Source organism: Pseudorasbora parva, chromosome 5 (genome assembly GCF_024679245.1).
Source record: "Pseudorasbora parva isolate DD20220531a chromosome 5, ASM2467924v1, whole genome shotgun sequence".
In the NCBI taxonomy this organism is placed as follows: domain Eukaryota; kingdom Metazoa; phylum Chordata; class Actinopteri; order Cypriniformes; family Gobionidae; genus Pseudorasbora; species Pseudorasbora parva.
Genome location: NC_090176.1, coordinates 3,305,481 through 3,317,878, shown reverse-complemented (window position 1 = coordinate 3,317,878; position 12,398 = coordinate 3,305,481). Strand labels below are relative to the sequence as shown.

The 12,398-nt window shown below is 38.2% G+C and overlaps 1 protein-coding gene and 1 long non-coding RNA gene across 2 annotated transcripts in view; both read left to right on the top strand.

Annotated features, from left to right (window-relative positions):
* Window positions 1-6,465, top strand: part of LOC137075803 (bactericidal permeability-increasing protein-like) — a 69,846-nt gene extending 63,381 nt beyond the window's left edge. The window contains exons 8-13 of the mRNA XM_067444757.1: window positions 763-854; window positions 3,530-3,706; window positions 3,939-3,998; window positions 4,104-4,271; window positions 4,471-4,535; window positions 6,408-6,465. Coding sequence (XP_067300858.1) covers window positions 763-854; window positions 3,530-3,706; window positions 3,939-3,998; window positions 4,104-4,271; window positions 4,471-4,535; window positions 6,408-6,465 — 620 coding nt within the window. The remainder of the gene's footprint in view (window positions 1-762; window positions 855-3,529; window positions 3,707-3,938; window positions 3,999-4,103; window positions 4,272-4,470; window positions 4,536-6,407) is intronic.
* A 91-nt stretch (window positions 6,466-6,556) lies between these two features.
* LOC137075908 (uncharacterized) lies at window positions 6,557-7,252 on the top strand. The gene is made up of 3 exons (XR_010905111.1): window positions 6,557-6,611; window positions 6,769-6,845; window positions 6,969-7,252. It is a non-coding gene; the product is annotated as an uncharacterized lncRNA (long non-coding RNA).
* The last annotated feature ends 5,146 nt before the right edge of the window (window positions 7,253-12,398 follow it).

Genomic DNA, 12,398 nt, shown 5'->3' with positions numbered 1-12,398 from the left:
TTATATTGAAGTGTTAGTAAAGCTGACTCGACGCATCTCCGTCTCCTGTCTCATCACTTACTGCACTCCACACAGTAGCCTTTACTGCTCTGTTAAATGTCAAACAAAAGATAAGGACGTCACACACTGCTCTTTATTGAATAGCTTTTGTAAGTTTAAAAAGGATTAATCTTTTAATTTAAACAGTTAAATATGCAGTTTTTACATTTCATTATCTTATTAAATTTCTGTACCTTTCTGCAGGCCATTACAACTGTACATTATTATTTATTGTCCACATCAGTGAGGTCAATATAGACATTTTAGTTTGAATTGTATTTTATACTGTGCATTGTTGCAATGTGCTAAATAAATATTTGCATAATTTTTCATTTATTTATTATTTGAAACTTTAATATTAATTCATGCAATTGCAATACCTTGATTTTTAGTAAAGTTAACAAGTCATAGCCATAAATGCAATGGTACTAATAATTGGCATAATTTATTTTGGTGTTTCGGTTTTTGGCCATGATTTCCTCTTTTTTCGGTTTCGGCCAATAATTTTGATTTCGGTGCATCCCTATTGATTTTGATGTAAACAGTTACATAATTTATTATAGTAATTAATAATTATAAGATTATTATAGTAGTTTTATTGAGCTGTTCATATTAAATGACATTAATGTAATTTACGTGATTGTCAATAAGAAAACTACAGCACGCATTACATTCCACTTCATTAGATGGCAACAGTAATCATGCTGAATTAATTCTTTCTAGTGGACATACCTTTGGATCAGTATATATATCTGAGCGTCCCTCTCACTTCCTCCCCGGCTATCACAGACCAAAGATGTGAATTAGAAATTAAGGTAAGGATTTCAAATTCAACATTTATAATATGAATTATCATTTTATCATAAATACATCAAAATAATATAGTTTACAATTAAATTAACAGGAAATAATATATCCTTATATCCTTACTGAATTAATCTAATTATAATGGTCAGGTGATGGTGCTGGTCAATGATCATCCCTGTTCTTAGGCACAAAGGTCAAGGTACTAAAAATAATAAATACAATTCATACAAAAATGTCGCCATGGAGATGGACGCCAAATTGTTTTAAAGCTGTGACAGAATACAGCACATTTGCATGATTGCTGTTCATCCTTTAGTTGTGAAATAGAATGCCCAAATAATTTTTATTGCATGCAGCTGCTTGCATACGTGTATGTAATTAAGGAAAATACATAGTTTATATTTAAAATCATGATAATGTTCGAAGAGCATGATCGGTTAATTAGCCAACATTGTGACTCATCTCACTCAAATGAGCTAACACAGTATATAATTAACTGCAACATTTGCTAGTGTTCTATTGTTTTTGATATTCCTAATAAAGCAATATACATTTGTTAAACATGCTATACTCTGCTGCTGTACAAAGTACTATGAATTGCTGTATCCGTTTGACCCATTAGTTATGGAAATGCTCAGTAAAAGCCTATAATAGTTTGCAAGCTTGTCTCAGTCCTTGCACAACTACATTGCCTGTTTTCTTCTGCATGAGCATATACGCTAACTGCACTCTACGCATTGAAGCAGAGCTGTTGACATGACACCTTAATAAAACTACTAATAAAAAAAAGTTACTTTTAGTTACTTATATTAGATATTGAATTTCAGAGTGTGTGTGTGAGTGCGGAGAAGCCCAACCTGTTACTTCTCAAATATCTTGTAAAGTCACAGCCAACAGTAATGCCTTAGAAGAGGCCACACCTCGAATAGGCTAGAGTAGGCTCTTATGCTTAGAGGTGAAGGTAATCTAAACACCTCATAGGCTTGATAGCATGCAAAAGGCAGGCAAATAGCATGCAAAACCCACAAAACATTGCTTGGAAGCCAAAGAGCCCCTGCTGCATGCGCTGAAACAAAAAAGCAGTTGCTCGGATTAACGTCACTGGCCTAAGTGGCCAAACAGGGCATAAGAGATAAAGCCTTTCCTGTTGTTCATATTGAAAAGGACAGGAAAACCACAAAACGTGGAACTGAGAAAGGCACCTTTGGAACACAATCCGACTTAGGATGAATAGCTTTGATCTTGAGCAGCTGGAGACAACCGACAGGGAGATAACAAAGGATGCGTCCCCAGGGATGCTCCATCAGTTGGTATGTAGTAAGCATGAATAGCATCCACACACAAAATATTTGTAGATGGGGTCAACCCAGCATAAAAGTGGCCTTGCAAGAACTCCAGTACTGAACCGAGAGGGCAATTAACTGGACCCAAGTGACACTGCACCACAAGGAAAAGAGCCTCCACTCGAACCCCGTCCTGGCGTAGGAGCAAGGGAAAATCAGGGGAAAAGGCCACGTCTGTAGCATGGCATCCAGCCCCAAAGGTGCTGGAAGTGTGAGAAAGAACCCGAGCAGACTGTGTGTCAAATCCCATACTACCTCTTGAATAGTGGAGAAAACTATTTCTGGGAGTTTAATCTCAAACCCAAGCACCTCATGTGAGCAAGAATGGTATCTTGATGCCGAACTGCTACCCCTTCGGACCTGGCAAGGATAAAAGGATAACCCCGTTTTCCATGTAATTGAGCACATGAATGACCTGGAATTGCAAAGATACATGCATATTAGGGCTGTCAAAATTTGCGCATTAATGCATTAAATTAATTTGTTCAGTACAACAAGTTAATATTATTTAATGCAATTAATTCAGCATCCGTTTTTTCCCATCATCCTTTGGCTAGCATTACATTATATGACCACGCTCTTATTCAAACAAATGCTTTTCAACCATTCAAGCACAATAAAGCTTGGAACATACTCTGCAAGAACAAAGAAATTTGTTCGTTTTTTCGAGGTGGCAAGAACAAGAACAAAGTTCGTTCTGGCCAGTACATTCCATACTTCACGAGAAAAGCAGGTGCCGATCATCTGCGTTTCTCCACATTAACCACGCCCACATTAAATGTCTGACCAATCACACAATAGTTCTCAGACACCCGCAAGAAAAATTTCTGCTCAGGCGATGAGTCAAGAACAAGCTGCGTGAACTCCCAAACTAGGGCTGCGAGAACAAAATGACGTCATTTTGTTCTCGCAGCCCTGGGAGGGAGAACTTTTTTCTCTGTTCTCGCAGAGTATGTTGCAGCCTTAAGACACAAAGGAAAAATGGGCAAGTAAAAAAAACTGAGCCCTGATATATTGAAGAGCAAGTAAATGTGACATTTATTATAATGGGTTGGTGTGAAGATTGTTGTACACTCTTCACAAGTTCACTTATTTTGGATCTTTGCGTCTTGCAAAAAAATGTTTTATGTTGTTTCTACATTAATTGAAATATTCAATGTGAAATTATCACAGTATAAAAATAACGTCTCTTTATTAGACTTAGAATTAAACCTATTCAGAATTGAGGAAACAATTTTTTGGAGTCGAATCTCCAACAATAATTTGTTGGTCTTACAGATTTTATTTACATGCTTTTACTGTAACCTGCCAATGATGTTTGGATGTTGTTCCTGTGACAGGGTGAGTTTTACAGCCGCAGTTCTCCGTCTCAGCCGCCTTTTTCCTCGAGCAAATTTAAAGTGCAGTACGCAGATAACTACATGCTTTCAGTGGCTGCGTCTGAGTTTTTTATAAATTCAGCAGCTTATGCATACCTCCGCTCCGGGGCTCTCCAAATCAACATCCGAGATGACATGGTGAGGAATATAAATAAGCTCTTCACATTAAAAACAAAAAAAAGACATCTATCTCATTACTTAAACTATGATACAGCACCTTTTTTGGAAGAGTTGTGTATCTTATACTCTTCATGGCGCTATAAAGGATCATGCCTTCTTATATGACTTTGAACAAAGTAGAAATACATTAAATTAATTTAAAACAGAAATTTAGCAGTCAAGTCACTCATTCAGCCATCTCATTTAATAGATCCCAAAGAGTTCTCCAATCCATCTGAACACCACCCAGTTTGGTGTCCATATTCCACAGGTCAGTGTATGCACAGGTTATGTGTTTACTTTGTCTGTTCCATGTTTTTGTAGTTTCCAAGTAAAATCAAGTGGTTTTCCAGATGAATAATGTGTTTCTTTACAGCTACGCACATTATATCCAGACATGGAGATGCAGGTGCTGTTATACGCCAGTGAGACGCCGCTATTCTCCTTCAGTTCAGGAGTGATAGACGTTCATGTACTGGCTGCAGCTAAGTTCTCCGCTGTTAAACCCGATGGTACGCTGCAGCCTCTCTTCACACTGAATCTGGTGAGTTTTGTGATTGTAAACACAAACTATGCATAAAAACATTGTATTAAAAAAATGTAAGAGGAAGCTGTGATGTAGAATCTAAAAACAGTGATAAAACCGTGTTCACTGAATGATCAATACGTGATTTATGAAAAAGTATCAGCCATTCAGCTTAGAATTGAGTAACTTCAGTGTTCCTCTCTCATTTCACCTGCAGGATGTCATCTTCAATGGAAGTGTTCAAATTGACAAACACCTGACTGGAGCTTTCAATATGAAAGAGTGAGTTTCATTACAGCCAAATTGGCTCACTTTTCCGGTTGCAATATAAGGTACAATAACAGACTAACACCTTAAGAAAATATGCTTTTCATTACTCCCATAGTGTATGATTCCAGAAATAAATATAGTTGTTTTTATTGAACATTGATGGAGCAATGGATTTTTTGTGAAAATCATAAAAGTGTTTTTTGTTTAAATGTATGAGGTGGTGAGGAGGACCGTTTACCCCACAGACACATGGGGTAAAACCAGCATGGGGCACAAGACACAACGTATCGATACAAATACTTAAGCTAAAATAATGTGTTTTTAATAACGTCTAAATGAATACGTTTTCAATAATAATAATAAGAAAAGTAAATGCATATTATGGTGAAATGCTTTAAAGGAACATTTCAAAGTGCTTTACATAAATAAGATTAGGCAAAAAAATGTATTCAAACAACGCATTAATGCACAATGTCAAAGTGAAATATCAATTAAAAATATTGTATAAAAAGTTCAAAAAATAAATAGAAAAATAAGACAATTTCAAAACAATCCAACCCGATCTCACGGCAATTCGTACACATTTTACGAGTTACCAAATTCATATGAATTCATATGAATGACCTACCCCTGACCCCGCCCCTAAACACCTTTTATTCACTCGTATGAATTAGTACGAATTGGTCGTGAGATAGCGTTGAACAATCAGGTAAAAGCGTCCCTAAAAAAAGCTTTAATAGAAGATTTAAAAACATTTAGGGAGTCTACTTGCACAATCTCAGCATGGAGAGAATTCTAGAGTTTGGGCAACTGAAGAAATAAATTTAGACTCAGAAAATTGAATAGACTCATCAAGTAATTAATCAAGTAAGCAAATCAACTAAAGCCGAGTTGGGTCGGGTCACTGCTCTTTTCACACTGCATGACTATCTGGGGTATCAAAAAAAAATCGGGCAGTGTGAACTAGGCTTAAAAGTCTGGAGTGGAGATTACACGCAGGTGTGTTGGGGGTAAAAAGCACAGAGAGATAATGAGGTTCCAATCCATGCAAAACATTATAAGCAAGCATGATCATTTTAAAATCAACACAGAATCTGACATGGAGCCAGTGTTTCTAGACAGGATTTGAGTGGCGGATTTTTAACCAACTGTAATTTATTAAGGTTTTTGAAACCCCGGCCAAGGTTTGTTACCAATAAGTGGGTGAGCAGAGAGACATAGGCAAGGGAGTCCAAAGATGACTTTGAATACACTTTATTAAGTTATACAAAAGGTTTTAAACAAACAAACACCAACAAAAAAAAGTACACAAGATATACTACAGAAAGTTAAAAGAAGGAGATTAGAGTGACCACCATCAAACAAACCAAATGTGGGACATGTTAGAGACACTAATACAAATTTTAAAATAATAATAATTAATAATAAAATTTTGTTTGTGGACAAACCTCTAAATAGTAAGTTAACATTCCATTGATGAGATTACTCCTTAAAACAGAAGTACCAACCTTAAAGGGTTAGTTCATCCAGAAATGAAAATAATGTAATGTATTCCTCACCCTCTTGTCGTCCAACACCCGCAAGACCCTCGTTCATCTTCAGAACACAGATTAAGATATTTGTGTTGAAATCTGATGGATGAATCATTTGCTTTGTCGTAAAATCAGTGAATCTTTCAAAATTCCCCTATAAATGAATTAATTATTCCTTTTGAGCTAAACTGACCTGTTTCCCTTACATGTCTTACAAAAGGGAACTTACTGTATGGATTTTGTCAAAAGATTGACACATTTTATTTCTCAATGCATGAATCCTTCAAGTAAATCCACAATATCTAAAACAGTTGTGTTAGTTTTATGAATCTCTTTTCTTTCTTTCATCAAGTTTTAAGCTGATTCTCGGATCATCAGAGATAGGTGATTTCAAGGTGAGATTGGAGTAAATATACTAATCTATTACAAGACGGTGAAGACTCATCTCAAATATTTACTTTTGTTTTCTTTGTCTAATCTTTTTATGTACAGGCTTCCTTACTCGAGAAAGAGCTAGTGACTATAGTGAACATGCTTGTACAAACAAAACTAAATGGTAAGAATTTCTAAAGATATTGTATTTATCATAAAATTTTTCTATTTATTAAAGTATTCACGTGTCTGGAAATTTGTTTGAAAACTATAGTTTTTGCTAAAACTGTTTTTTAGAAATTCTGTTAACTGTTGATTAACCTTATTCTACTTTATTTTAGCGGGCCTGAAGGCTGGCATTCGTTTACCCATACTGCGTGGGTTCAGTTTGATCAATTCTAAATTGCTTATAAATGATGTGAGTATTATTAATGAGTATTAGTGTTCTGTAATGTATGGGTTTTGGATTTTGTTTGATTATTGCAAAATTGTTGGAAAACAACAGTTTTTCAGTCTGAAATTGTTTGTCACTTTCTTTCAGGGCTTTGTGGTCATTTTTACTGATGTTGAGGACACTCTGACGGGCCTCTAGTGTCCAAACTGCACAAAACAACTGTATAACAACAGAACTGTTTTCAGTTTAAGAATAATATCATCAGAGTTTTATTATCATTACATGAAATGTTAATTTGTTGTGAATTCGACCATGTTATTTTTTCCATATATTATTATGTACAATTTTTGTCACTCACCCATACAAAATAGTCCATTTGCAGTCTATGTGCAAGAAAAAAGTTTATTGGAGTCCATTTGCAAGGCTGGTGTGGCAACTTTCTGCTATTAGCTAGACTTTGAAGGGAGATTATTTGCTTTTGTGGAAGCTAATTAAAAATATAGAATAATAGGAAATCCAAAATGTATGTCATTTCTATACATCATATACAATTTGAAGCTTTTTAGGTATGACCAAGGGCGATATATGTTGAAAATAGATGATGGACTAGAATTATAGCTCATATTATCCCTCATGCAGTTCCAGATGCAATGTTTTGACTGAACTTGTTCTACTTCTACTGCATGAGATGAGAACACATCTTTACAATTTTCTGGGTCTTGAGTCTGTTTGTGATATATGTCCTTATTTCATGCAAAACACTAGCTCCCTCTGTCTGTATGCATTTAAACTGCTCTAAGTTTGCGTTTTTGCCACTGACAGAGTTAGTCAAACTGTCCCGTCCACGTGTCGTGATCTCCCCACCCTCCTTGTTGGGTGCAAACAAACATATGACTCAGATCTGAGGAGAAGGTAAAAAGGTCTTCTCCCACTTTTATTTTTAGGATGTAATAATATATAGGAAAAAGAGAAGAGGCGTATTAAGGCGAGAAGAGGCGGATTGGATTCAACTAATGAGAGAAAGTAATGAGAGAAAGATTACATCACATATACACCTCATGGTATGGGGACATGCTACAGGTGGTACTTGCATTATATAGAACACATCTGGTAATCATTATATCAACCAGGAGAATCTTCAGATCCTGCTGTCCCCCTTCAATGTAAAGCATAGGGACCATGAGACCCTCTCACCAGACAAACCTAGTAAGTCTCTGACAGGAGAAACATATGTGGGGAGGGGATATGCTTCACTTAAAGAAAGAGAGAGAAACGGAGAAGACAAAGGGGGAAAGGCAGGCCACACTTATATTTGTGTGATGTGGAATGAAATGATAAGGATAACAAAGGTGATTACTTAAAGGGGCAATGGTGAGATGTACATAAAAACCTGTCAGTGACCCTTTTGCCAATAAAATTGCCACACCCAAATCTCAGCATAATTTATGTCATACACAAATACAATAATTTCCTTCTTTTGAAATTATTAATGCTTAACCGTTCTATTCATTAAATCATATTGAGAGGATACAAAGTTATTCATAGCACCATTTATCAAAGCTCTGATACATGGAATAATACTGCAGATAATTAATGCAAGGATTAATAGGATTACTCCTATAGGAATTAGGGCAGATATAAGCATTGGTTGCCAACCTGTAAGGCATGCTAAAAAAACATCTTGCGTTTCATCAACCTCTCATCTTTCTAATTCTTGAGCAATTCTAGTCATATTTTTTAAACCTTCTGCGATTAAATGACCATCGGCATCATTTTCAGGGATGTACGTACAACATGAACTTCCTATTATAACACACACTCCTCCTCTTGCCGCAGTTAGTTGATCTAAAACCAGCCTGTTTTGCAGGGCAGTTAAGGAAAGCCCTCGCAGTTCCTGTTGGACACCAGCCAATGTGTCTCTGGTGGTATTAATAAATAATTCATATCTTGTAACTTCTACTTCAATCTGAAGACTACTAGTACCCACCCAAGGGAACAGTGCTTCAAAGAATTGTTCAGTACCCGTCCAAAGTCTATGTGGCTTAGGAACTGGGCCTATTCAACATAATTAGGAACTCTATTCATTCTACTGGTTGAACCACAGCCAGAAAGGAAGTGTTTGTTCTTCTGTTTTTGCTTTATCATAACATCAGGTTTGTGTGGTCTAATAATCATGGACTACTCTTCCAAAGTTACTAGAGCACATCTTCCACTCCAATCTTTTGGAAGACTAGTGTAGACTTTATGTCCACAAAACCAATCTTGGAGCGCTCTAGTTCCTCTCGCAGAGCATATATGTGACATTCTTGGCCTGGCGTAAGTTCACAATAACGTTGACATCTGTTTGTAACAAAGGGACTTGCCCATCCATGAGCTATAAAAGTAGATAAAGGCTGTGGTATTGTCGTAGAACAATCAGCAATATTAGTCAGTCCATTCAAAAGACACTCCATGCAACATGGCATACTTTGTGTTGCACAGTAACGGTACGTTCGATTACATTTTCTTTCAGGAATTTCCCCCAGTCTCATTGTTCCAAATTGTCCTTCAATACGCAACAGTGAGTCTGGTATAGTGGCAACTGTTGCCACTTTTGCTTGTACTTGTGGTGCAAGCATCAATTTAGCGGTTGCGCAACCCCACATTATAGTTTTATTTGGTGCCATCATTCCAGTAACGCTAACAAAAAGTGGACACTCCAACTCCTTTTCAGTCATTGGTGATTTAACCTCTACATGTGGTCCAGAAGCACTTTGTGGCATTTTTGTACAGACATAAGTCATCAGTTTTTCCTGTATGTTTGGCAGTGTAGTTAGCAAACCGCCACCACATATTGACAGAAAATCATGTTCTCCGTCCTCATGATATACCCATGTCTCAGTACCTGTGTTGACTGTAGCTTGTACATGAGCAAACACATTTGTTAGCCCCACTAGATAAAATATATCTTTCAGCATCAGGGCTTAAGAGCTTTCACTGAGAATCGTTGCTGATTCTAGCTCTTTAGAGATTTCTTTTTTCGTCTCCTCTTATGACTTATTGGTTCTCCTTCCGTCTGATCTTTTCTTGACTCACTGGCTTCCTCCTCTGCATCGACCAGAACGCTTCCTTGGGATGGAGCTGCTTTCAGTCGACTTAGGTGGAGCCACTGTGGCTGGAAGTCAGTCAGAACACCTGTCACAGCTATTACCACGGCAGGCACAAGATACTTTGGCTCTCCCAGTTTGGTGGGCTTCAGACTCCTTATCAACACCTGTTGTCCTGGAATGAAAGGATGAGTGGGGTTTTCTGCAGGAAGAGGGAGAGAGAGAGACATCACCATTGATGCTGAATAAACGCTTTATTCAGCCGATCTTTGATAATTCTATTAAGGTTTTCGACTTTTGCACTGGAGGTTGGTGAGTACGGTATGTGAAATTTCCAGGTAATATTAAGTTCTTTGGCTAACAATTGTGTGACTTTGGAGACAAACAGTGTCCCATTATCACTGTCTATGACCAACGGTATACCAAAACGCGGTATGATGTCCTTCGCCAAAGCTTTCACTACCGTCTGCACATTTTCTTTTCCACACGGAAAGGCTTCTGGCCATTTAGAGAACCTGTCAACAATCAAATGCAAATATTTATTACTTCCACAAGGGGGCATATGTGTAAAGTCAATTTGCAAATGTTGAAATGGTAACTCTGCCATTTCAAGTGTCTGAATGCTTTGTCCATCTCAGATGTCCATGTAATGTTCTCTGTGTCTCCCAGAATAGCAGTTCGTAGGATTTTGTCATAAAAGGAACAGTTAGGCACCCAAGTGCGGCAGTAATTGACCAGTCCTAGGAAGCTTTGCATTTGCCTCCTTGTCGTTGGGTGCTTGAAGGTAGCAATAGCTTTCACTCTTTCTGCAGACAGTTGAACCTTGCTTTGTGACAGTTCATGGCCAAGGTAATTGACCCTCCTCTGAATCCACTGAAACAGCTTCTGCTAAAATGTTGCAGACAATTTTGGAAGCAGCAGCACACGTCTTTTGACACTCCTGTGATGAGGATATCACATGTGATCATCCGCATATTGCATCAAGCAGGTGTCTGGAGGAAGTTTGGCATCTTTCATCGTTGAGTGCACCACAGCAGAGAAAACAGCCGGAGAATCACTGTACCCTTGAGGGAGCCATGTCCACGTCAGCTGCGAATTCTCCAGTGTGAAGGCGAACAGTGGCTGTGTTTGGTGATCGACAGGAATGCAGAAGGATGCACTGCAAAGATAGCCTAGAAATCTAGACGCACCCTAGCGGCAGCAAATTTAATTTGCCCGCAAGTGTGGTCTAGCAACTCTCAATTCCTATCTGAGCTGTATTCCTCAGAATCTGGACGGCCCAATCACATCGTGTAGGTAGGCTATAGAGTCGGCGGGCGGGGCCATAATGACGACGGCCGAGTTGCGTTTGTGTGCTTCTAGTAACACAGTCTTCTAGTAACACAGAAACTGGCGAACGGCGGCGTTCTTTCGAATCAGCTCTGCCCGCGCCTTCGGAAGACTTGGAGTTAAGCTTTCCTCTGAGAAAAGAACAAAGAGCGGCACTGAAGTCATTCTTAAAAAGGGAAGATGTGTTCGGAGTTTAGCCGACCGGATACAGTGAATGTTTAATCAGTCAGCGAGCTCCCCTTCACTGTCGTTGCTCCGGTTGGTGTACCGCTATCCTATCGCGTGCAGAGGGAGTTTGAAAGACAACCGTTTATCCCGCCCCTCGGATTGAGCCCTGTCTATGGTGAGTTTCCAGACCAAACATCTTGAAGTGGGTCTGGCTTGTCAGGCTACTGCAAAGATCCAAAACGGTAAAAAATTAGTGCTCAAAAGGAATAGAATTAATTATAGTTTGCACTTCAGGTACAATTGGAGCCAATTGTGTTACTAACTCATAATTTTTTCTCAAATCTTGGGTTAAACGCCAAGAACCATTTGCTTTCTTAATTGGATTAATTGGAGTATTATAAGGTGAATGAGTTCGGACCAAAATGCCTTGAGCCAATAATTTATCAATAATAGGAAGAATACCATCCACCTTTTCTTTGGAAAGGGGATACTGTTTTTGGTACACAGGCTTGTGTGTTTTTAGCTTAGCAACATAGGGCTGGACATCAATGAATCCTGCTTCCTTATGCTCCGCCCACAGCTTAGGGTTGACTCCCTCAATTTCCTGTTTGAGCTCAGTTGCAGGCTGGTGTTCGAGGAGAACACTTCCTGTATCAACAGTGAGAAGGTAGGCTGCAGGAAACAGAAGTTGCAGAGAATCATTATGAAAGTGGAGCAGAATACCTAATTAATGCATCAAATCTCTTCCCATAAAACAGAACGGAGAATCGGGGATTATTGCAAAAGCATGCATTTCAAACAATTATGGGACATCCTTAGAAGTAACCGGAAGACTTGGTGTAATTTCACACTTCACAGCCGTGCCAGTTATTCCCAGGGAATTTACATGCTTTCCTGTAATTGGGCCCTCATAAACACGTGATGACAGCGACAAAATTGTTGCACCTGTGTAAAGAAGAAAGGCATAAGATTTATGGTCAACATTTAACTCAAA